General features: G+C 66.4%; 3 protein-coding genes across 11 annotated transcripts; 2 read left to right on the forward strand and 1 right to left on the reverse strand.

The window, feature by feature from the left end:
• The first annotated feature begins 7,551 nt into the window (after positions 1 to 7,551).
• Positions 7,552 to 11,418, forward strand: SP7 (Sp7 transcription factor). Its single transcript, XM_087771616.1, has 2 exons — positions 7,552 to 7,664; positions 10,338 to 11,418. The coding sequence occupies exon 2, from the start codon at positions 10,423 to 10,425 to the stop codon at positions 11,416 to 11,418; it is 996 nt and encodes a 331-aa protein (XP_087627742.1). The 5' UTR covers positions 7,552 to 7,664; positions 10,338 to 10,422.
• A 3,588-nt stretch (positions 11,419 to 15,006) lies between these two features.
• Positions 15,007 to 22,624, forward strand: AAAS (aladin WD repeat nucleoporin). 9 transcript variants are annotated; one of them, XM_087771564.1, is made up of 17 exons: positions 15,082 to 15,398; positions 15,651 to 15,778; positions 16,235 to 16,290; positions 16,484 to 16,575; positions 16,914 to 16,960; positions 17,476 to 17,574; positions 17,959 to 18,111; positions 18,335 to 18,529; positions 18,693 to 18,813; positions 19,101 to 19,225; positions 19,465 to 19,525; positions 19,664 to 19,754; positions 20,309 to 20,402; positions 20,541 to 20,614; positions 21,599 to 21,674; positions 22,013 to 22,097; positions 22,312 to 22,624. In XM_087771564.1, exons 1-17 carry the CDS (start codon positions 15,276 to 15,278, stop codon positions 22,444 to 22,446), a joined length of 1,755 nt encoding a protein of 584 aa, XP_087627690.1. In that variant the 5' UTR covers positions 15,082 to 15,275; the 3' UTR covers positions 22,447 to 22,624. The 9 variants fall into 9 exon arrangements, 7 of the variants coding, with proteins under 7 accessions (XP_087627685.1, XP_087627690.1, XP_087627686.1 ...); XM_087771559.1 differs by adding an exon at positions 15,007 to 15,069 and having other exon boundaries at positions 15,221 to 15,398; positions 17,959 to 18,529; positions 19,406 to 19,525; ... (1 more) ...; positions 21,593 to 21,674; positions 22,013 to 22,624; XM_087771560.1 differs by having other exon boundaries at positions 17,959 to 18,529; positions 19,406 to 19,525; positions 20,541 to 20,608; positions 21,593 to 21,674.
• Positions 22,519 to 24,007, reverse strand: LOC148053978 (leucine-rich repeat-containing protein 3B-like). Its single transcript, XM_087771634.1, has 2 exons — positions 23,434 to 24,007; positions 22,519 to 22,657 (listed from the first exon to the last, which is right to left on the reverse strand). The coding sequence occupies exon 1, from the start codon at positions 23,834 to 23,836 to the stop codon at positions 23,507 to 23,509; it is 330 nt and encodes a 109-aa protein (XP_087627760.1). The 5' UTR covers positions 23,837 to 24,007; the 3' UTR covers positions 22,519 to 22,657; positions 23,434 to 23,506.
• Positions 24,008 to 24,079: the final 72 nt, after the last annotated feature.

Below are 24,079 nucleotides of genomic sequence, written 5' to 3' on the forward strand. Positions count from 1 at the left end.
GTCCCCAACCTTGTTAATGCCCTTTCTTCATCCTGTGCCTGCTCCTGTCCCCACCCCTGTCCCCAACACTACCCCATCCTGTCCCCAACCGTATCCATGTCATTGTCCTGTCCCAGTTCCTCTCCCCATCCTCAGTTCTGTCCTGAACCTTGTCAGTGTCCCTGTCCTGTCCCCATCTCTGTCCTATCCCTGTCCCCATCTCTGTCCTGTCCCTGTCCCCACACCTCTCTCTTTCCCCAACCCTGTCCTGTCCCTGTCACTGTGCTAGCTCTCTTGTTGTCCCCATCCCTGTCCTGTTCGCAACCCTGTCCCTTTCCCATCCCTATCCCCAACCTTGTCCCTCTCCCTATCCCTGTTCCCTGTCCTCATCTCCATTCCCAACCCTGTCCCTTTCCCATCCCTGTCCCCATCCCTGTTCCCTGTCCTCATCTCCATTCCCATCCCTGTCCCTTTCCCATCCCTGTCCCCATCCTTGTCCCTGTCCCCATCCCATGTCCCTGTCCCCATCCCTGTTCCCTGTCCCTGTCCTTGTCCCTGTCCCCATCTCCATTCCCATCCCTGTCCCCATCCCATGTCCCTGTCCCCATCCCTGTTCCCTGTCCCCATCCCTGTTCCCTGTCCCCATCCCTGTCCCTATCCCCATCCCTGTTCCCTGTCCCCATCTCCATTCCCATCCCTATCCCTTTCCCATCCCTGTCCCCATCCTTGTCCCTGTCCCCATCCCATGTCCCTGTCCCCATCCCTGTTCCCTGTCCCTGTCCTTGTCCTTGTCCCCATCTCCATTCCCATCCCTATCCCTTTCCCATCCCTGTCCCCATCCTTGTCCCTGTCCCCATCCCTGTTCCCTGTTCCCTGTCCCCGTCCTTGTCCCTATCCCCATCCCTGTTCCCTGTCCCCATCTCCATTCCCATCCCTGTCCCTATCTGTGTTAGCGCTGGGGACCCAGGACAGGGGACTGAGGAGCCCTCAGCTCTGGCCAGAGGGGTGGCCCAGTATGGAGGCAAACTGGGAGGGGGAACAGGGGCACTGGGACCAGCCTAGGGGGAACAGGAGTACTGGGATGAGGAAGGGGGAGACTGGGACCAGTCTGGAAGTCAATGGGGACACTAGAATGAGGAATGGGAGTACTGGGGTGGGTAATGGGGGCACTGGGACCAGTCTATGGTGAAACAGGGGCACTGGGGTAGGTAATGGGGGTGCTGGGACCAGTCTGGAAGTGAATGGGGACACTGGGATGAGGAATGGGGGTACTGGGACCAGTCTGGGGAGGGGACAGAGGCGCTGGGGTGCGTAATGCAGGCACTGGGACCAGTCTGGGAGGGAATGGGGAGACTGGGGTGGGTTTTGAGGGCACTGGGGTGGGAAGGGGGGGCAGTGGGAGCAGCCTGGGGTGCCCAGTCCCCGGTCCCCCCCCCGGAGCGTCCCCCCGGGCCCCCCCGCAGGTCGCGGCCGCGGAGGAATCAGGGCGACGCCGGGCGACTCCCAGCAATTTTGGGTTGGGAACCGCAGAAATGCAGCGTGGCGCGAGCCAGGCCCGGCCCGCCCGGGGGACAGGGACCGGGAGAGGGACAGGGCATGGCCGGGGGGCCTGGGGGGTCCTGGCAGCCTGGGGGGGCACGGGGCTTGGGGGGCGCCGGGGGGGACCCGAGGGACCATGGTCCCTGGTGGCTTGGGGGGACCCAGGGCATCATGGGGGGTTTCAGGGCTGGGGGGTCCCTGGCAGCTTGGGGGGTCCCAGAACACCCTGGGGGGTCCCTGGGAGCCTGGGGGGGGGCACAGGGCTTGGGGGGCACCTGGGGGGACTTGAGGCACCATGGTCCCTGGTGGCTTGGGGGGCACGGGGCACCATGGCAGGGGGGTCTCAGGGCCGGGGGAGGGTCCCTGGCAGCTGGGGAGGGGTCCCAGGACACCCTGGGGGGGGTCCTTGGGAGCCTGGGGGGGGGACAGGGGTTGGGGGGGGCCTGGGGGGGCCTGAGGGACCACGGGCCCTGGTGGATTGGGGGGACCCAGGGCATCATGGGGGGTTTCAGGGCTGTGGGGGTCCCTGGCAGCTTGGGGGGTCCCAGGACACCCTGGGGGGGGTCCTGGCAGCCTGAGGGGGCCACAGGGCTGGGGCGACCTGGGGGGACCCAAGGCACCACGGTCCCTGGTGGCTTGGGGGGAACACGGGGCACCATGGGGGGGTCTCAGGGCAGGGGAGTCCCTGGCAGCTTGTGGGGGGTCCCAGGACTCCCTGGGGGGTTCCCTGGCAGTTTGGGGGGACCCAGGACACCCTGGGGGGCCTCAGGGCCGGGGAGGTCCCTGGCAGCTTGTGGGGGTCCCAGGACACCCTGGGGGGTCCCTGGCAGCCTGGGGGGTCACAGAGCTTGGCAGAGACCTGAGGGGGGACCGAGCTTGCCATGGGGGGACCCAGGGCACCATGGCAGCTTGGGGGGAGGCAGGATCTGGGGGAGGGCCTCTTGGCAACCTGGGGGGTCCCAGGACCCCTGGGGGGTCCTTTGGCAGCTGGAGGGGGGGTCAGGCCCCCCCAATGCCAGCCCCGCGGCTGCCGCTGCCACCGCTTTGATGCGGCTTCTGCACCGCAGCGCAATGAGAGCCACATGGCGGGGGGGGGGGAGGGATGGGGGGACAGATGGGGGACAGACGGACGGGGTGCAGACCGGGGGGGCTCCTCCATGGTACCTGGGGTCCATACCTGTCACCCCGGCGTCCATCCCGCCAGCCCGGGCTCTGTCCGGCCATCCTGGGGGTCCAGTCCTGCCCCCCCGGGGTCCGTCCCCGTCCCCCCGGGGTCTGTCCCCGTGTCCCCACGGGCCAGGCCTGTCCCCCGTGGCCACCGCAGTTATTTCTGGCCCGGCCGGGGGATAATTAGAGGGTGGGAAGGAAGCGCCAGGGGCGTGGGCACGGCTCGGCCCCGGGGCAACCTCTGCCCCCGGCGTCCCCGGGGCCTGGGGACCCCCAGAGCCCCCCCCCCCCCGGGTCCCTGGCTCCCTCCGGGTCCTCCCAGTCCCTCCTGGTCCCCCGTGTCCCCGTGGATCCCCCCACATCCCCAACGTCCCCTTGGGTGCCTCCCTATCCCTCAGGTGCCCCCAGTCCCCTCCAATCTCCCCCATGTCCCCCTGGGTCCTCCGTGACCCCACGGGTCTCCCCCCATCTCCCCCATGTCCCCCGTGACCTCATGGTTTCCCCCCCATCTCCCCCTGGGTCCCCCCAATTTCCCCCATGGGTCTCCCCCATCTCCCCCTGGGTCCCCCCAATTTCCCCCATGGGTCTCCCCCATCTCCCCCTGGGTCCCACATCACCCCATGGGTCCCTCCTCATGTCCCTCCGGGTCCCCCCCCATCTCCCCCATGTCTCCCTGGGTCCCCTGTGACCCCACGGGTCCCTCCTCATGTCCCTCTGGGTCCCCCCCCATCTCCCCCTTGTCCCCTTGGGTCCCCGCTGGCCCCCTGGGCCCCCCCACCACCCCCTGGCTCCCCCATCACCCCATGGGTTCCCCCCAGTCTCCCCCTGGGTCCCCCATGACCCCCTGCATCCCTCCAGGTCCCCATGTTCCCCTGGGACCCCCCAGGTCCCCCCCACATCCCCCTTATTCCTCTCCCATCCCCCCATGCCCTATGGGTCCCCCCAGACCCTATAGATCCCTCCAGACCCTATGGGTCCCCCCCAAACCCTCATCTTTCCCCCCCCCCCAACACCATGGGGGCTGAACTTGGGGGGGTGGCAGGATGCCGGGGGGCCACCCGAACGCCTGGGTCCCTCAGAGCGGTTGGGAAGCCGAGCCCGTGGGGTGCCGGGGGGGGGTGGGATGCTCAACCCTGCTACGAGCCCTCGGAGACTCCCCGCCATCCCTCCCCCCGCCTCCCCGTCCCTGCGGCCGGCTGGAGCCCGCGGGTGCTGGCACGCCGTGGCTGGCGCACCCACACGCGCTGGGGCCGCCGCTATTTTGGGGCCTCCGACCGCAAGAGAAACATCCGGGGGCCGGAGTGTGGCGGGGGGGGACGAGGGACAGAGGGGACGTGGTGGCCGCCGCCGCCAAGCAGGGTGGGGGCACGCGGGGCCACCCCCGGTGTCCCCCGGCTGGCAGCCTGCTGCGGGGCATGGGAACACGGGGTAGGGGGACACTGTGTTATGGTGGGCTTGGGGACATCGGCCGGGGGGGCTTGGGGACATGGTGCCATCGGGGACGCCAGGCTGGGGGGTTTGGGGACACTGGGTGGGGGGACACTGTGACATTTGGGACATGGTGCCATCGGGGACGCCAGGCTGGGGGGTTTGGGGACACTGGGTGGGGGGACACTGTGACATTTGGGACATGGTGCCATTGGGGACACCAGGCTGGGGGGCTTGGGGACACTGTGCTATGGGGGGGTACCCCATTCCCAGTATCCCATTTCCAGTGCTCCCTATTCTCAGTGCCCTCAATCCCCACTCCCAGTCCCCCCAGTTCCCACTCCCAGTGCTCCCAGTCCTCATTCCCAGTATCCCCAGTGCTCCCCATTCTCAGTACCCCCAGTCCGTATTCCCAGTGCTCCCCATTCCCAGTGGTCCCCATTCCCAGTGCCTCTGGTGTCCCATTCCTAGCACTCCCCATTCTCAGTACCCCTGGTCCCTATTCCCAGTGCTCCCAGTCCCCATGCCCAGTGCCCCTAGTGTCCCATCCCCAATCCCCACTCCCAGTCCCCCCAGTCCCCACTCCCAGTGCCCCCAGTGCCCCCCCACGCACACATGGAAGCGATTCATGGGCTGGGTTTCGCTCCCCTTTGAAGGGCCGCGGTGCCCCCGGCCCAGCTGCTGGCGCTTACCGCAGGACGCCTGGGTCCCCGCGCTCCGCGCAGGGGGGGGCCGCGGTTACGGCAGGGTGGGGCTCTGGGGGTGTCCCCCGACCCCGGGGGGACAGGCACCGGGATGGGGATGGGGACATCTCTGGCCATGCCATGGGGACTGTCCTGCTGAGACCCCCCCCAAACTCATGTCATGGGCACTGAGAAACCCCCCCCCCCACACTCCTGCCATGGACTGAGACCCCCCAAACTCATGTGGGGGTGCTGAGACCCCGCCAACTCGTGTCATGGAGACCGAGAGCCCCCCCATATTCATGCCATGGGGGCTGAGACCCCCTCCAACCTATGTCATGGGGGCTGAGTGCCCCCAGACTCATGGCATGGGCACTGAGACCCCCCAAACTCATGTCAGGGGGGCTGACACCCACCAAATTCATGCCATGAGCACTGAGACCCCCCCATACTCATGTCAGGGTGCTGAGACCCCCCCATACTCATGCCATGGGGGCCGAGACCCACCAAATTCATGCCAGGGGGGCCGAGACCCACCGAACTCACGTCATGGGGGCTGAGAACCCCCAAACTCATGTCACGTCCTGAGCCCGGCTGACAGATGGGGGTAAACGAGCCAGGAATGGGGGAAGGAGGGAGGGAAGGAGGTGGGAAGGGGAAAGGGAAGGAGGGAGGGAGGGATGGAGAGAAGGCTGGAGGGAGGGATGGAGGGGAGATGGAGGGAGGGAGGAGGTGAGGGAGAGATGGCGGGAGGGATGGAGGAGTGGAGAGATGGAGGGAAGGAGAGAGGGAGGGAGGGATGGCTGGAGGGGCGGCGGGTGGACGGAGGGAAGCGGAGCCGGAGGACGAGCCCTGGGGAAGGAGCCCCCCCGTCTCCCCCCACCCCCGGGAGCGAACCCAGGCGTCCGGCCGGGGTATAAATACCCGGGTAATTGCGGGGGCCCCGAGTGCGGCCGTGGGGCCCGTGGGCGGCCGAGCCCGGCGCCGCCCTGTAATCAGCCCCCGCCGCCGCCAGCCCTCGCGTCCCCCCCGGCTCCCCTCGGCGGGCGACCGCCAAGCTTTGAAGGGCCCCGGGGGACACGGGGGGGTCCCTGCCACCCCCAAGCTGGGGGAAGGCCCCAAACCCCACTTTGCACCCCCATCCAGGGGACGCAGGCGTTCGGGCGGCTCCCAGCCCCCCCACCCCGGTGAACCAAACTCTCGCGGTCGACGCCGGTGGGAGCCAAACCCCTGTGACCCCCCCAAAACCCCCTGGGGTGCCCCCAGTTCGCCAGCTGAGGAAGAGGAGGGATGGAGAGGCCGTCCCAGTTTGCTCCCAGTTTGTGGGCAGTGGAAGCCCTGGCGAAAGAGGGGGGGGACCGGGGGGGGGACGGTGGTTGCGGCCTTCAGCGGGCGGCCGCGGCGCCGGCGGCTCCGGAGCGGAAAGCCCTGACTCAGGGCTGGGAAAGGGCCCCGCTGGCTCCCAAACGGCCGTGTCGGGGGAAAAAATAGGAAAGGGGGGAAATAAAAAAGAAAAGGGGAAAACAGGAAGAAAAGAGGAGGGAAAAAGAAGAAAAGGGGGGGGGGAGAGGAATAACCCCCCCATAGTGGGGAAACTGAGGCATGGGGGATCCCCAACCCCATCTCCAGGGCCACTCGTGTCCCTGTCCCCAACCCCGCTCCCTTGTGAGTGTCCCTTGTCCTTGTCCCCAGCTCTGCCCCCACACCCTGACCCTCATCCCCATCCCCGGTCCCCCCTGTCCCTGTCCTTGCTCCATCCCACCCCATCCCCATCCCTGGTCCCCCAGCTCCATTCCCAGTACCTCCAGCTCCATCCCTGGTCCCCTCTTGTCCCCATCCCTATCCCATCCCCATCCCTGCTCCCATCCCTATCCCATCCCCACCCTGGGTCCAATCCTGTCCCCATCTCTGCTCCATCCCCATCCCCGGTACCTCTAACTCCATCCCAGGTCCTGTCCTGTCTCCATCCCTGCTCCGTCCCCATCCTGTCCCTGTCCCCATCCGTGTCCCAGACCCTCATCCCTGCTCCATCCCCACCACCCGTTTTGGGGTGCTTTCGCCCCATCTTGCCCCCGCAGACCCCGGCCTGGGGGGGAACAGGGTGACAGGGCCTGGGGTGCCCCCTCCCCGTCCCTCTCTTCCCCCTTTTGCCTTCCCTCCCGCCCAGCACTTTTCCCATTCACTCCCTCCTTCCCCTTCCCCCCCTTTTCCCCTTCCCCTTCCCCCTCCCGGCCCTTTCTCCCCCCTCTCCTTCCTCTGCCTTCCCCTTTTCCCCCCCTCCGGTCCCTGTCCCCCAGCCCCCGGCCTCCCTCCTCCGGCCTTCAGCCCCCCGCCGTCTTCCTCGCTTCACAACTTTTTTCTTTTCTTTTTCTTTTTTCCTTTTCTTTCTTTTTCTTTTCTTTCTCTTTTTACTTTCTTTCCTTCCTTATATCTTTTTCCCCTCTTCCTTTCCCCTCTCCTTCCCCCTTTCTTTTTCCCTTTCCTTTCTTCTCTCTCCCCTCCTTTTCCTCCCAACTTCTTTCCCTCTTTCAATCCCGTTTTCCTTTTGCTCCCACTCTTTCCCCTTTTCCCCCTTCCCCTGTCCTTCCCCTTTCCCACTTCCCTTTCCCCTTCCCCCTGCCCTCCCTTCCCCCGACCCCCCCGGCCCCCCCCGACGAGGGGCGGTTCGGGGCAGGGCTCCCGGCCCCGGTCCCGGCCCGGCCCAGCCCAGCCCCGCCGCAGCGGCACAGCGGGGCGGGCGGCCGCCGCGGTGCTCCCTCCCTCCCGCACCGAGCCCCGCGACACCGGCACCCCGCGACACCGCCACCGGCATCCCCGCCACCGGTACCCAACCCCGGCATCCCCGGACCCGCGGAGCCCCGGAGCGCGGTGAGGAGCCCGGGCAGGGACCCGGGACAGCCCCGACCCCCGGGAGCTCTTGGGGGGGGGGGGGGACGGACACGGACAGGGACCCTTCGGGATGGGGGACCCCCCCCCCCCGGACATGGACCCCTGGGGTACGGGAGCCGCTCCGGGATGGGGGAGACCCCCGGGGTACGGGACCCTCAGGACAGGGAACTGCCGGGATGGGGGAGCCCCCCGCCCCGGGACAAGGACCCCCGAGATCCAGGACCCCGTGGGATGGGGGAGTCCCCCGGGACAAGGACCCCCTCCCCGGGACAGGGACCCTCCAGGGCAGGGGAGTCCCCCGGGATACGGGACCCCCCCAGGATGGGGGATGCCCCTGGGACCCCCCGGGAAAGGAGACCCCCTCGAGTCAGGGAGGGTCCCCTGGGATGTGGGACCCCCCCCCCGGGAAAGGGGGGCCCCCCCCCCCCCCCGCCATGGGACTCGGCCTGGAGAGGACCCAGGCGCCCGGGCGTGGGGCTCGGTGGCTCCGGGGATATTTTCAGCCCCAGGACTTTGTGGCTGTTCCTAGGCAGGATGTCCCCAGCCCCACCCTGTCACCGCTGCCACCGCTGCACCGGCCACCAGGACCCAGCCCGGGGACCCCCGGTGTCCTGCGGCACCGGGGCACCCTGGGGTGCTGAGCCCTGGGTGCTGGCAGGGAGCGGATAGGGCTGCGGTGCCCCGGGACCTGCCGTTGGGGACACGTCTGTCCCCAGGGCCATTGCACCCGGGGGACGGGGACGCATCTGTCCCCAGGGCCATGGCACCCCCAGACCAGCTGATGGGAACACGTCTGTCCCCAAGGAGTCTGGCACCCCTTGGGGACACATCTGTCCCCAAGGCCACGGTGATGGGGCCACATCCATCCCTGGCACAGGGCCACCCTGGGACAGGCAGGTCTCTGGGAGGCCACCGCGGTCCCTGGGAGCCGTGGGGACCAGGAGACGGGGACCCGGTGTCCCCCAGCCCTGAGCGGGGCCCAATCCTCTGCCCCCGCTGTCCCTGTGCCTGCAGGGGACACCCTGGTGTTCCCCACCCCAGCAGAATCTGCACCCCGCCGTCCCCAGGGAGGGGACAGTGACATGGGGACGGTGCCAAGTGCCACCTCCACCCCAAACTGTCCCCTCCTTGGGGATGGTTTCACCGTGCGAGCAGGGGGAGCCAGGGCCCCGGGGCGTCCCGGGCGCCTGGGGACAACGGTGGCACGGTGGTGGGGGAAACTGAGGCAGAGGGGGCACCCGCTGGGGACAGTGGCACATCAGGGATAGGGACCAGCGATGGGGACCAGGGACGGGATTTGGGAACCTGGGATTGGGGACAGGGGAGCAGGGCTGGGGTCTGGGGACTTGGGGGATCAGGGACTGGAGTTTGGGGACCAGGGACTGGAGATCAAGGACTGGGAGCTGGGGACGAGGGGACAGGGATTGCGGACCCGAGACTGGGGACCATGAACCAGGCACTGGGGATCAGGGACAAGGAACTGGGAACTGGGGAACCAGGGACCCCCAGAGCAGGGACTGGACCCCAGGGGCTGCTCCAGAGCGGGGGGGACACAGGAGGGGTCGGGGTCCCCGACACAGCAGAGGCCACAAAGCCACCGGCTCTCCCCCGGCCAAGCCCTGCAGCAGCCACTCGTGCACCGAGCTCACGCCGTTCTCAGCCCGCAGCTCCCGGCTCCCCGGGGCGCCTGCCCTGCTCCTAATTTCCCGGCGCAAGCGGAGCTGATTTATGGGAGGTTTACACTATTTTAAGCGTGCCTCCGTTAGACGCTCGCCCTGGTTTTAATTACCTCGGCTCTCGCGGCAGGGCAGCGTTCCCGGGGCACAGGCCTGGCCCTTGTTATCCTTGGAAAACCGGGAGCGCGCTGCGGCCGCGGCCGGGGCCGGCTTAAAAATAGGCGCAATAACCACGGCAAGAGGCGGGGGACCCCCCCCCCCCCAAAAAAAAAAAAAGCTGGAAAAGCCACAAAGTGGGTGAAGGGGAGGGATACGTTTAAAAAACTTCAAATAAAGGGAAAAACTGGGGGTGCTGGGGCGGGGGGCAGCTCGTGACGCCCGGTCTCAGCCGGCGGCAGCTGAAAGCCATGAAGGGCATAAAAGCAGAGGAAGTCACCCGGGGAGGGGGGCGGCCACAGCGTAATTCGATTAAAAGGCCATAAAAGCAGAAGGAGCTGAGATTGGGAGCGGGGGGAGGCCGGGGGGTGGGGGGCCCCCGCCGCCGGCACAACCCTGCTATGAGCCCTCAGAGAAGCCCCTGCGAGGATGCCTCCGCCGTGTGGGTGGAGATGGGGCGTTCTCAGCCTGCGGGGGGGGGGGGAAACTGAGGCACGGAGGGGCAGGGAGCGCCGGGAAGGAGGTGGTGGGTGTCACCATGGGGCCGGGTGTAGCCAGAGCGTGGGTGCTGCGTGCCCCGCGATGCCGGGCACCCTGGGGGGTCACCGGGTGCCCCGAGGCACTGGGTGCCCCATGGTGCTCGACACCCTAATACCGGGTGCTCCGTGCTGCTGGGTGCCCCATTGCACCAGTTACCCCATTGCACCGGGTGCCTCCCAGCGCTGGGCGCCCCATCGCACTGGGCACCTTACAGCACTGGGTGCCCCCCTTTATCTCCTTCCTCCCCAGCACCCTAACACCCATCTCCCTCTTCCCACAGGCTGCCGGGCGCCATGGCCCCGTGCCCCCGCTGACGCCGTCCCCGCCACCTCGGGGTGCTCCCACCTGTCCCTGCCACCGCCGCCATGGGTGACTCCTACACCGCCGCCTTCCCCAGCGCCCCGGGGCTGCTCTCGCCCTCCGCCAGCCCCCAGGCATCGCCCGGCCCCTACGGCCCCGACTACGGCCCCTTCGGCCACCCCTTCCCGGCACCCACCGGCGCCCAGGAAGTGCTGGGTGCCCCCGTGGTGGTGACGGCCAAGGGGCACCCACCAGGCGACTGCCTGCCGGGCGTCTACCCCTCGCTGGAGATGCCGCATCCCTACGGCTCCTGGTACAAGGGCGGCATCGGCGGGGGGCTGCCGGGGGGCTCGGGGCCGGCAGCACCCTCCTGGTGGGACGTGCACCCTAACGGGGGCTGGCTGGGGGGGCCGGCGGGCGCCGAGGGGCTGCAGGGCTCGCTGCAGGGCCAGCCCACCCTCAGCCCCCCGCTTCCCACTTACGGCTCCGATTTTGGGGCTCTCAACCCCCCCCCCTACACCAGTAACCCCGCCGCACCCCCAACCCCTAAAACCACCCCGGGCGAAACCCCTAAGGGACCACGCGGCGGTTCGTTAGGGGGGCGTCCGGCCTGCGATTGCCCAAATTGCCAAGAGCTGGAGCGTTTGGGGGGTCCGGGAGGCTCCCGACGAAAGCCGGTCCATAGCTGCCACATTCCGGGGTGCGGGAAGGTTTACGGCAAAGCCTCCCACCTGAAAGCCCACCTGCGCTGGCACACGGGCGAACGCCCCTTCGTCTGCAACTGGCTTTTCTGCGGCAAACGTTTCACCCGGTCCGACGAGCTGGAACGGCACGTCCGTACCCACACGCGGGAGAAAAAATTCACCTGTCTCCTTTGCAGCAAGCGTTTTACCCGCAGCGATCATCTCAGCAAGCACCAGAAGACCCACGCCGAAGCCGGGCCCCCCAAACCCCCCCCCAGCGGTAGCGGGGAGCAGCCCCCCGCTTCGCCTCGGCAACCTCCGGCTTCGCCCGGGAAAGATGCCGGTAGCCCCGAGGCCAGCAGTTTGTTGGAGATTTGAGCCTTCGTTCCCTCCATCCTCATCCTCCTCTGCGCCGCTGGGGATATTTATTATGGGGTGCTGCCCCCCCCCCCGCCCCCCAAACCCCGCATCCCCTCCCCGGGGCCGGCGGCAGCTCCTCGTTAGCAATTATAATTTATGTCTTAAATTATGGGGGGGCTCTCCGAGCGCTCTGGGGCTCACTGGGGGGGTGTTGAGGTGAGACCCCCCCCCCCGTTTCTCTCCCTCCCCCCCCCCCCCGATCTTCTCGCCCCCAAAACCTCGCCGGCCACCTCACGCCCCCGCACAGAGCTCAGGGACAGGGTTCGCCCCTTCTCCTCCACCTCCGGCCTCGTTAGCACGCCCGGTTCGTTAGGCACTAATGTAACGTACCCCCCCCCCCCTTTTTTTAGCTGGCTGCCCTCCCCCCCCCCCCAAAAGCAATAAAGGGATTGCCAAGGCGTGAAAGCGGAGCCGTGCCCCCTTCTCCTGCGCCAGCCGGGCTGAGGCCGGGCGGCTTCATCACAGGGATGGGCTCTGCCTTCCTCTCACGCTGCTCCTCCGCTGCGGCTCTCAGTGCTCAAAGGGAAACTGAGGCACAGAGGGGAGGTGTCCCCCCTCGGGGTCACCGTGTCCCCCTCTCCAGGGGGTGGCAGGAGCTGAGTGGGGTTGGGGTCAACCTGGCTCTGTCCCCTCCTCCCACATCCCTGGGTCCCTGCGCCTCCATCGCCCCATGCCGCTGGCTCCTCGTGGTCCCAGATCCCCGGGGTCCCCTGGCCCCGTGTCCCCAGGACCCTGTTGCCCTATGTCCCCGTGTCCCCATAGCCCCAGGACCCCGGGTCCCCGTGCTCCCCAGACCTGTTTCCCCCCATTCCCGGGACCCCACGGTCCCACGTCCCCATAGCTCTGTGTCCCCAGGACCCCTGTGTCCCTGCGACACCATACCCTGGTGGCCCCATGTCCCTGCATCCACATGGCACCATGTCCCCAGGGCCCTGTGGTCCCACATCCCCCTGCCCCCGTGTCCCCATAGCCCCCTGTCTCCATGTCCCCCTGGTCCCATGTCCCTCTGTCCCTGTGTCCCAACGTCCCCAGGCTCGGGGGGGACCCCTGCTGCTTTTGGGGCCCCAACAGGACTTTTCCATCCGCACGCGGTGGCGGCGATCACGCCAGCCTCGCCCTGCACACGCGTGTCCCCCGACACCACGTGTCCCCAATCCCAGGGACATCCATGCACAGGAACATACGAACACACGTGTGCACAGGGACACACGAGCACGGCCCCCGCCCAGCTCAGCCAAGCTTTCCCCCGTGCCTCAGTTTCCCCCCCAGCAGCATCGTGGCCAGGGGCCATGTGGCAGCGCGCGGGCACGTGGCGGGGCCACGTGTTCCTGAGGACACCCCGATTTCGGGCGCCGCGGGCTGGCAAGGACCCTGCACCCCCTCCCCCCCAGCCCCCCCCCCCGCTGCCCTGGGCTCCCGCCAGCCCTTTGATGCGCCCAGCCCCGGTTTGGGGCTTTTCTGGGGTTTTTCTGATAAAAAAAACAACCAAAAACCACGGAAAAAGGCAAAGGGAGGCGGAAACGGGCTCCCGTGCCAGCACAGAGCGGGGGAGCGGCTGCCAGCACCCACCGCCCCACGCGGGGACGGGGACAGCAGCGGGTGCCCGTGCCAGCGTGGCGGAGCCCCCGGTGCCACCCCCGGCCACGTGCGCCGAGTCACCGCGGCCACGGCTCCGCAGAGCTGGCCAGGACCCCGGTGTCCCCGGGGATTGGGGGGGACACACGCTGCCCCTCCATGCAGGGGGGGGGAAACTGAGGCACAGCGGCGTCCCCGTGCCAGCGGGGTGGCCAGAGCCCAGTGCCACGACTCGGAGGGTGACAGAGCCGTCCCCAGGATGGCTCCCGGGGGAATTTGGGATGGCGGGTGCCAGTTCTCCTTCCAGCCCCCCAGCTCCGCTCCCACCCCGGACACAGGTTTGCTCTTTTCGGGGTGTCGTTCCCCCCCCCCCCCCCCCAAAACCGCCAGCCCCGCTGCCGCTCGCCGTGGGTGGGCCAATGCCAACGAGATCATCCAGTCGCATCCCCGAGCCAAACCCCGGCCCGGCGGCCACCGAGGGCTCGACCGCCCGGAGCCTCCCAAACCACAGAGCCCAAAATCCATCCAACCCCCCCCCCCCCCCCCCAAACCCCATCAGGGACCTCCCCCCCCTTTGGCAGCACCAGATTTGCCTCCCTCTCTGCCCCAGGGGGGTTTAATTTTGGGGGGGGTTCAGCTCCCGCCGCCACGTCCAAGGGACGCGAAGCCACGAGGCCACGCCAGCCCTGCGGTGGCTCTGATGTCGGCGCCGTCCAAATCGTTGTCTCCTATCAAACCCCGCTCGCTCCGTAACGGGTGAGGAATGCAGGGCCCCCCGCCGCAGCCCCCCCCGCCGCAGCCTTTATTTAATATCCTGAAAAAATTAAAATAACTTTTGCGGCCGCTAAGGAAAACACAGCGATAAATATAATAAAAGCGAGCCGAAAACAGGAGGGGAAGGGAAATCGAGAGCCCAAGAAGAGGAGCTGGGAGCCATCCAAGGCGGGGGGGCTGGGCTGGGGGGGAGCGCAGCACCCACTGTCCTGCGTGGGGGGACGTGGGCACCCACGGGACCTGGGTACGGTGAAAGAGGGGGATGCGGGCACCCGTGGGAGCCGGGTATGGGGTGGGGGGGACGGGACACAGGCACCCGTGGGACCCAGGTACAGGGTGGGGACATGGGCACCCACGGGACCTGGGCATGGGGGGGGGGGGATGTGGACACCCGTGGGAGCTGGGTATGGAGTGAGGGGGACACGGGCACCCGTGGGACCCAGGTACAGGGTGGGGACACAGGCACCCGCGGGACCCAGGTACAAGGCAGGGACACGGACACCCGTGGGAGCTGGGCATGGGGTGGGGGGGACACGGGCACCCACGGGACCCAGGTACAGAGTGGGGACGTGGGCACCCATGGACCCGAGCACCCACGGGACGCAGGTGTGGGGTGGGGAGGACATGGGCACCCACGGGACACGGGGGGACCCAGGCACCGGGGGGGGGGCCGGTAAAGGACGCGGACACCCACGGGGCTGACACGCAGGCAGGTCAAGGTTGCACCCACGGGACCCGTGCACGGGGGGGCACCCACGGAAGCGAGGACCCCCCCTCCCCCACGGGGCCGTGCACGGGAGGGTCGTGGCGTGCCCGGGGACCCCACGGGGGGTGGGGTGGGGGTGGTTGGGTGCAGGACACGGGGGGGCCCGGGGACCCCACGGGGGGGGGGGGGGGTGTCCTAGCCCCGCTCCAGCACCACGCGCCGCTTTCCTGCCCCCGCGGAGGGCGCACTCCCTCTCTTAAAGGGGCAACGCTCCCCCCAAAGGTGACCCCGCCAATTTATCCACCCGCGTTACAGTGGGGGAGCCCCGACTTCACCGAAGCGGGGTTCAGCGCCGAGAGAAGAACGAGGCATGCGGTCACCGCAGCGCTGGGCCCGGGGGGGGGGGGGGGGAGGTGCCGCCTCACCGCTGCCGCCCCCATGGGACCGCGGCCCCTTTAATTCCCCCCCTCCCCGCCGCCGGCAGGGGGCGCGCGAAGGCGGCGGCGGAGGGGATTGGCCCTCGCCGGGACCCGTCCGCGGGAGGCAGGAAAAGGGTGAGGGGCAAAATGGCGGCGGCCGAGGGGGCGGCGGGGCCGGGGGGACCGGGCAAGGGGCCTGCGCACCCCGGGGGCGGAGGATGTGGAGGGGGAACGGGGGGGATCCCCCCGGGGTCACCCCTCGCTCCTCACAGGCTTCGTTGGGCAGGGAGTGACCGGGGCGAGCGGGCTGCGTCTCTCAGCGCCTTCACCCCCGCGGCGGGATGTGCTCCCTAGGGCTCTTCCCGCCCCCGCCGCCCCCCGGGGACATCACCCTCTACGAGTTCAACAACGCCTTGGTCTGCGGCCGCCTCTACGAGCAACTGCCGCTCGCCTTCCAGAGCCAGGTGAGCCCTGCCCGGCTCGGGGTCACCCCTTCCCCCCAGCTGCGACTGGGGCTCCGGCCCCTCCTGCTGGGGCTTGTCCCCCTCAGCCACGAAGGGGAGAGGCTCACACTTAGGGGGTTTCTTCATCCCTTCACCCCATCTTTGTCCTCCTCTTTTTCTCGCATCGCTATTTGCTTTCTGCAACATGGGGGGGGGGGGGGGGCCCTTCCCCAGCTCCCCCCTTCGCTCACCGCGGGCTGTCTGTGCCCGCAGCTGGCCGACCTGCCCGTCCTCAGCCTGCCCAAGGAAACCCTCAAGGCTCACAGCCGGCTGGAGCACAGCACCCGGCCGGCCTTCATCCACCACCGCGAGTCCCTCTGGAAGAGATGCCTCAGCGCCTGGTGAGTGCAAACCTCCCCCCAAAACAGCTGGGCCCGCGGGAGGCAAAGCCAGGAGCTCCCCGTTCACTTCATATCCGCGCTCAAACCCCCTTCCCCGTACCTGTCCTGCAGCCTCTTCGCCCAGGAGCACGGCAGAGGCCTCACTGCCCTGTCAGCGCTCACCCGCAAACAGTGGGAGGGCACAGCCTCCCCCAAGACCTTCATGGTGCTGTGCAACACCCCAATCTGAGCTTACTGGGAGAGTTTGGGGGTCATAATATAGCTGAGAGCTCAGCACAGCTGGGGGCAGGCCCAGCATTCGCTGTGACTGGGGTAAGTGCCTCCAGCTGAGGGGAGAGCTGGTTTGGAGGCTTTCGGGGGGTTTTCAGCAGGTGAGGGGGATTTGGAGAGGATGGGGCTGGGCTTTGCGTGGCCAACGCGCGGGGCGAAGGAGGCTGACCGAGCTTTCCGCCGCAGGCGGGACGTGGGGCTGTGCGGGGTGCTGAAAGAGATCGCCAGCGCCGAGGAGGAGGGTGAGTCTGGGCTGCTCGCGGAGGAGCTGGAGATCTCCGGGCTCTTTCTGCATCTCGCTTCGATCCTTCGGTTCCCTTCATCCCCTTTTCCATCGTGCCCGTCCCTGCCTGTCGCAGCTGCCTGTGTTTCCTCTGCCTGTTGGGCCTCTCGTTGAAGACGACAGAAGCGGCGATGGTTCTTTTCTCTCCGCAGGGCTGCAGTGGGTGAAGACGGGCTCGAGCTACCTGCTGGCCGTGTGCCACTGGCTCTCCTCGCTGCACGGCTCCTTGTTCCCCCACCTCTCGGTGAGTCTTTTCGGGACTTAACCCTCGTGCCTGGACGATGCGGCACGTCCTGCAATGCTGACCCTGCGCCGTGAGGCTGGTTTTGATGGCGGGTGGGTGCTTCCCAGCTGAAAACACGGCAAAATATTCCCCCTGGTGGTGCCCAGTACAAATGCTGTGGGTTTCCTTCACCAAAGGGAGGAGAATGGGCGCTGGAAAGGCATTAGGACAGCAAAGTTCTCCAAAAGGGACCGAAATCGAGGTGGGGGGAGAGGGAAGCGGGGTTTGGATGCTGGGAGGGCCCTGACTCCTGCTGTCGTGTGCGCTGCTGGCTCAGTGTTAACTCTTCTCCCCTGAAGCTAACCAGCGAAGACATGATCGCGGCGTTCTCCCAGGCAGTGGACTGGTGAGTCCCGCGTGTTGCGAAACCCTGCGAGACGGGGTTGCGGAGCTGAGAGAAAGGGGTGGGGGTACAAGGCCAGGATCACCTCATTTTTTACGTGCTCAGCCTCCCCGTTAGACGGGTGTCAGGGCAAATATTTCCCTGTTGCCTCTGGCTGCCGCAGTTTGTGTATGACGACGAGAAGCAAAGCACGCCCTAGCGTGGGGCAAACAGCATTAAACTAGATCAGGGCTTGGAAAATTCCTTCGAATACCCACCCTAGACTGCTTGTTAACCAGCCTCTCGGCAGAGCCCTGCGAATAATTGCCAGGAATGGGGAATTTATCAGAGAAAACGGTCCCATTCAGCAGCGAAAAGGAAGTTTTATTTCACTGGTGACTCTGGGAACGGCTTTTGTTGGCCTTGGGGGGCTGCTGGGTGGTCATGCCCGATGCCCAAGAGCCCATCACGGCTGCCTTGAGCCTGAAACGCCGGTGTGGCAGCTGGCGCGGCTCACCCTGCCCCGTCCCTCCCTTCAGGGCCGGCTGCACCATCCGGGCCTTCGCCTGGCACCCCCACACCAGCAAGTTTGCTGTGGCTCTTCTGGATGACTCCATTCGGGTCTACAACTCCAACAGGTGAGGGCTGGGCTGCTCCTCAGGCACCGCTGGCCACATCCCTGGAGGTGCTGCTCCTCGGGAGGTGCCTCCGCAGACCCCCTGCTCCCCGTTTCGCCCTCTCGCATCCACCTCCAGCACACACCGAGGATTCCCCCGGCGTCTCTGCCCTTGGTGTTCACTCGGGCTTTGCTCTCGCTGGCACTGTCTGTCCCCAAAACTTCTTGCTGCGTAGCAGGAGCTCTGCAAGGACACCTCCGAAAATCTCTGGCCTTATTTAAGCTTTGTTTTTTTCCTTCCCTCCCTGCTCCTGGGGGCAGGTGCAGGCTGTGGCGGCACACGGCCTGGCTGCCATCGCAGGGAGAGCAGTCTCTTGGGCGTCGTTGAGTCTCCTTTCTCCTCCAGGTCTCCCTGCTCCCCCAGGGCGTGTAAAGCCCTCCTCAGGAGAAGACTCTGCCGGCTGGTGCTGCAGCCCTCCCCGCGCCTCCCCGCCGAGGCGTTCTGCCCCAGCTGGGATTTCAAGCCAGCAAGTGCCATCTCCCACCCCGGGGCCGGGCCGTGGGCAGCACAGGGCACGGTGCTAAATCGCACGAGGTGTGCTCTGGCTCGCTGCACGGCGCCGGTGTCACCTGGCTGGGATGTCCTCTGTCCCCCCCCCATGGAAGCAGGTCACAGTGGGGCACATCCCCTCTCCCACTCTACGCTTTTAGGCACCCACCGTGGTCAGAACTGGAGAGAGGACACTGGGAGACGGTCCACAGCCCTCCCTGGGTGGTGTGAGGACTCCGATCCCCCATTTTTCCTCTTGTCACGCTTCCCTCCTCTCCGGCAGCGCCACCATCCCCTCGCTGAAGCATCGCCTGCAGAGGAACGTGGCCGCCATGGCCTGGAAGCCGCTCTGCGCCTCCATCCTCGCCGTCGCCTGCCAGAGCTGCGTCCTGGTGTGGCACCTGGATCCCACCTCCCTCTCCACGAGGTGACAGCCCCGCACGTCTCCCCGGCCCTGCCGTTTGGGTTGGCTTTGGGTTAATGCCGCACAGGTGCCTGTCCTGCCAGGGGACGCAGCGATGGCTTTTGGTGGCACGCGGGCCGGCGCTTTCTGTGATCAACCACGGCAATTTCTCTCTCCTTCCCTCCAGACCGTCGTCCGGCTGCGCTCAGGTGCTGTCCTACCCTGGGCACAGCCCTGTCACCAGCCTGGCGTGGGCTCCCAGCGGGGAGCTGCTGCTCTCGGCGTCACCGGTCGACACGGCCATGCTGGTGAGTAAGGGGTTGTACCTCCCGGGGGGCTGCGTTTGGGACGCCGGAACCGGGAACACACCGCGGGGTCACCAAGGGACGGTTCGGCTGCTGGACTGCTGGGGACAGGCGGCATTTCCTCAGGGGATGGATTAGGCAGCTCCTGAATTTGAACTTGGAGTGTTTAGATCTGAAAGCATCAATCTGTATTCCCCAGTCCACACAAACCCACCCCCAAAGCTGCGCTAACTACCCGGTCAGCGTTCGGGTCCCGGTGTCGTTATCCTCCTCCTTGTCCCCTCCTCCAGGTGTGGGACGTATCCACCGAAAACTGCGTCCAGCTGCAGTGGTTTGGGGGCGGTGGCGTCACTTACTTGGCTTGGTCACCGGATGGCAGCAAGGTCCTGGCGGCCACTCCCTCCGCGGTGTTCAGGTGAGCTCCCCACCTGCGAGATGTTTTATTTCAGCCCTGGTTATCACTTTTGTTTGCTCCAAACCCAAGCAGATCTGGATTCTTTGGGTCCTAACTGCTCCCATTCCTACTGCATCCGATGTGGTGGGGGGAAAACGGGTGGGTAATTGGGTCTGACATCTCGGACTCCTCCTGGAGCAGCAGAATTGGGGCAGATCCCAGGAATTTATCCCGCTCGCTTCGGCTCGTCTCTCTTCCAGAGTGTGGGAGGCTCAGATGTGGACGTGCGAGCGGTGGCCCACCATCAAAGGACGCTGCCAGGTAGGATGGGGACATTTCCCACCCGTGCGGGACAGATGTTGCCTCTAAGGCCCTCGGGGGCACGTACGGTGTTTTAGGAAAAGTCCCCCGTTTCCAGCTGGCTCCAACCCATCCCTGACGCGGCTCTGTGTCCCACAGACAGGGTGCTGGAGCCCTGACGGCAGCCGACTGCTCTTCACCGTGCTGGGCGAGTCCGTCATCTACTCCTTGTCCTTCTCGGAGTACCGGGGTGAGTCTGCCCAAGGCGAAGCTCTCCAAAAGCCAGCGGCTGGTCCCCAAGCGAATCCTCTTGCTTTTGGCTGCGGCCGGGCTTGGCCAGACAGGCTTTTTGTTCATGAGCTGCGTTTCCCAGCCTGCTGGGCGCGAAAGGACAGAGGCGAACCTGGGACACGCAGGGGGAAGGGTCTCTCAGGGGTCTCTCAAAGCACAGAAGCTCTGGGGTCGAGTTTTTTCCCCCCTCACGTTGCCTCTTGCTTGCAGTTACGATCTTACAGTCACGAACGGTTTGCAGGGAAACTTTTACAGGGGGTTAAATGCCCAGCTCGTGGCTTTTTTCCATGGAGGCAGCTGGTCCTGATGTTTGTTGAGGGGAAACCTCCCCCGTCCTCCATCCCAGACACAGGCAGATGCTGCTGGGGTCGCAGCACGTTGCTCCACAGCTGCTCTAAGAAACAAGACATAAATTACGTATCACTTTGGAAATAAAAGCGTGATTTACGGAGTCAGATGACCCACGTAGCAATTCAAGCGGGAGATGAGAAGTGACCAGGCCGTTTGTTTCAGGGGAGATGCAAGGGCAAGTGGGAGGCTCGAAAACAGCTTCTATCGTGGCAGATCTGTCGGAGACCACCTTCGAGACGCTCTACGGGGAGGAGAGGTGGGTCTGGCTGCGCCCGTCGCCCTAACGCGACAGCCGGGAGGCGGAGGGGGTCCGTGCCCCCCGCGGCAGCAGCCCCGCGGCGCTGGGGATGTTGGCTGGGCGGGGGGATCTCACTGCCGCTCACGCCGGTTTCAGGATCGGAGGAGAAGTCCATTCCATGGTGTGGGACCCCACCGGCGAGAGACTGGCGGTGATCATCAGAGGTAAGCGCTGCCTCCGCCCTGCCTGCCCCAGCGCCAGGCTCTGCCTGAAAATCCCCCTGCCGGCAGGCAGAAGGGGTGCAAACCCCGCTGAGGCGAGGAGTCGGGTCGAGAAGGCAGCACCCACCTCCCATCCTCCCTCACCGTGACTCTGCTCCGTATCCTCCGGAGAGGGATGCATCCCGGTTCCCTCCCCGCTTCCAGTTGGATGAATCACCTCTCCCAACCCCCCTGCAAGGTCTCCGTGTTCCCACAGTGCCCACATTGCGCCTGGAGCCTGACTGGGCCTCTTGGCTCCGTTTCTAGGAGCAGCCCTGGGATAATCGAGCCATTCAGGCTCTCCTGGACGGGCCCTGCTCCGAGACAAAGCGGACCTTTGAGGGAGCACCGAAATACAGTGCTGGGGACACTGCTGCCTCCCTGCACGCCACCAGTGGGGAGAGAGTTGAAGCTGCCAGGCCCAAACTCGGTTTTTGGTGGGGAAGAAACCGGGTAGGGGGAAAATGTGAGGGTACCAGGACTCCCCTAGCTGGCACCTTCCTGTCCTCTGCACCTCCAGGCAGGTCCTGCGAGGATCTTGGTGCAGAAACTGCGATAGGATGGAAAATAACCTTCCCATTGGAGAGACGGGGCCCCCACGTCACACCTGAAAGGCTGGGACGTTTCCAAAGGAGTGGCCTCATCTGTTGCCCAAACCCTTCTCGGCCAAACCTACCTCCCCGAGACTTCGGAGCCAGCTTTAAATCACTGAAGGGTCTTTGAAAGCCCCATCCCGGGATCCTGTGCACCTCGGTGCGAGGAAAACGCGGTCCGCAGCCAGCTTCCCCCCACCTCGGTGGCTGCCTGCCCCCGTCTCTGCAGTGCCCAACCGCTCCCCGCAAAAACCTGACCTCCGTGTCCCTGCTGCGGCGGCGAGGGGCCTGTCTGGGCGTCTGCGCTGTCCCTCGCACAAGGGAAAGCCTCACTGCTCCTCGCTCCCTCCTGCAGGGCAAGCCGACGTTCCCGGGAGCCAGACGGTCATCGCTGTGTTTCGTACCCGCAACAGCCCTGTGTTTGAGCTCCTGCCGTGGTGCGTAGCGGCCGGTTTGGGGTTGGTTGAATACCAGCGATCCGCCGGGGCGTGGGGGGAAGAGCAGACCCACGTCGGAGCGGAGAGATGCTGCCATCTTGTGCTCCTGCTTCGCGCGGTGTCGCCGTTTTACCCCAGAACCAGTTGCGTTTTGGCCGCATCGTCCATTATCCACCTCAAAACCCTTTGCTTTGGGTCGTCCTTGCCCGGTGCATCCCGGCAGGGCCCAAACATCTCCGCTTAACCGCAAGCTACGCTGAAAGCGCTGTGTTTTGCCGGTGTGACCAAGTGCTGCCGCGCGGTCGTGCTGTAACCGTGGTTTTTCCTTTCCCCCGCAGTGGTTTCCTGCGAGGGGAGCGTGGCGCCCAGCCCCAGCTCATTGCCTTCCACCCCTGCTTCAAGAAGGGCGCCCTCCTGACCGTGGTGAGTGCGGTCCCCGGTTTCGGCAGCAGTTCTTGGGGCTCCCTTGGGGACATCGATCCGGTGGCTGAGCAAGGAGGGGTGGAAAAACCTCCCCGCAGAGAGGAGAGGGTGGGGAAGGTGTCCTTGCTGGGAGGAGGAGAGGGTGACGCTTGGATTGTCATCCCCTGCCGTGTCCTGTGCTCATCTGCCTCCTCACATCCTCTTCCTCCTCCAGTGCTGGTCCACGGGGAAGATCAGCCACGTCCCCTTCTTCTTCGTCAGTGCCCACGTCCCCCGTGCCAGCCCCAGCCGCAGCCCCGTCATGGCCAGCGCCAGCGTGCGGGAGCAGCCCCTCTTCTCGGAGCTGTGACAACACCTGGATCCTCAACAGCATCTTCCTGAAGAGCCAGCGCCAGGACGCTTCCTCCACAGCCTCCATCGTCTTCCTCCTGGGACGCACAGCGTGGCCTCAGGTGCCTTTAATTCCTCCTCGGGGTCTCGGCTTGCGGGGCTGGTGCTGTACAGATTAAAGCTGGGGTTCCAGTGCTGCTTTTTGATGTCAAAAATAGCTCGGGATGAACCTGCAGGAGAACATCCGTTCCCTGTGCCTTAATTAAAATGGATTTAAGGCACCTACCGCAATGGTGGGTGTGAGCCCTCCGCAGCCCGTGGGCCCTGGGGGCTTTGTTTTGGGGTCAAAGAGCTGCCCCAAGGGGGGGAGGTGAGGGCACAGGGGGCCGAGGGGTCCTTGGCCATGAGTGCAGCCTCTGGGCTTTGCCCCGAGGGTGGGAAGAACAACCCAAAGTGAACCAAAAACTCTGTGGATTCATAAAACCCAAAATTTGGCCCATTTGGGGCTGCAGCTGGGCGGCGAACGGTGCTGGAGGCCCTGCCCCAGCCTGAGCCCTGGCCCCGGGCGCTCGTGCCGGCCTGCGTGAGCCCAGCCAGCACCGAAGTGGTCACAGGGAGCAGATGGGCCACCCCCCTGCCCAGAGCAGGGATTAACGGGGGGTCGGGGGAGGCAGCGTGGTTAAACCCCGGGATTACACGTGGTTAATTCCCGGGATTAGGCTGTAATTGCTCTGCTAAAGCCCGGGGTGCAGAGATGATGGGGAGAGCACAGGGGCCCCGCTCACCCCCACGTCCTCGGCTCCACAAACACCTCCGAGACCCCCAAAATCCTCCTCCAAGACCCCCAAATTCCTCCCCATAGGCAGGCCCTGGCACGGGGCAGGGAAAAACCCACGCAGGGGCAAGGAGGGGAGCAGCCGGCCCCTCAGCGGGGCTGTGTGGGGAGCGGGGCTGAGCCCGGAGGGGGCCGGTACGAGGACACGGGGTGAAAACAACGGGTACGAACCCAGTCCAGCCGCTGGGGCTGCTTCATCCCCTCGGGGCTCCCTGGTCTGGCGATGGCTGGCGCCCACGGTGCCTCAGAGGACTGTGCTGAGTGTCTCTTCCTCGCCCTCCTCCTCCTCCTCGGGGCTGGGTGGTTCGCAGGGCAGTGCCCGCAGGTACTCGAGGTGCAACCGGGTCTCGGCTCGGCTCCTCCGGACGTATCGGCCCACGTAGATGAGGACGGCGCCGAGCCACCCGCCCATGGCCGCCAGCACCGCCGCGTCCGGCGCCCGTGGCCGCCCGCTCCCTGCCAGGGTCTCGTTGCGGCTGCTGGTGGGGGGCAGCCCCGGAGGGGCCCCTCCCGGGCACCGGCAGCCCCAGGGGCAGCCAGGCAGCGCCAGCAGGAGCAGCCAGGCCGCCCGCATCGCCCTGCGACGGGAGGCTGGAAGCAAGGGGGGGGCTCTGCGTCCCCCGCTTCATGCTGCTGGACGCGCGGTTTCGTGGCGGGGGGGCGGCGGGATGCCTGGGTTCCCCTCCCAGCACGGGGAGGGGCCGTTCCTGCACCCCAATTCACAGCCCCTGCAACTATGCGCAGTCCTGTCGTCCCCCCCCCGCACCCCAAGGACCCCCCCATCCCCTCCACCAGCCCCCCCCACTGCCTGAGCAGC

This window comes from Nipponia nippon, unplaced genomic scaffold, assembly GCF_047370975.1.
Source record: "Nipponia nippon isolate SJK-2023a ecotype South Korea unplaced genomic scaffold, ASM4737097v1 scaffold_35, whole genome shotgun sequence".
Classification (NCBI taxonomy): Eukaryota; Metazoa; Chordata; class Aves; order Pelecaniformes; family Threskiornithidae; genus Nipponia; species Nipponia nippon.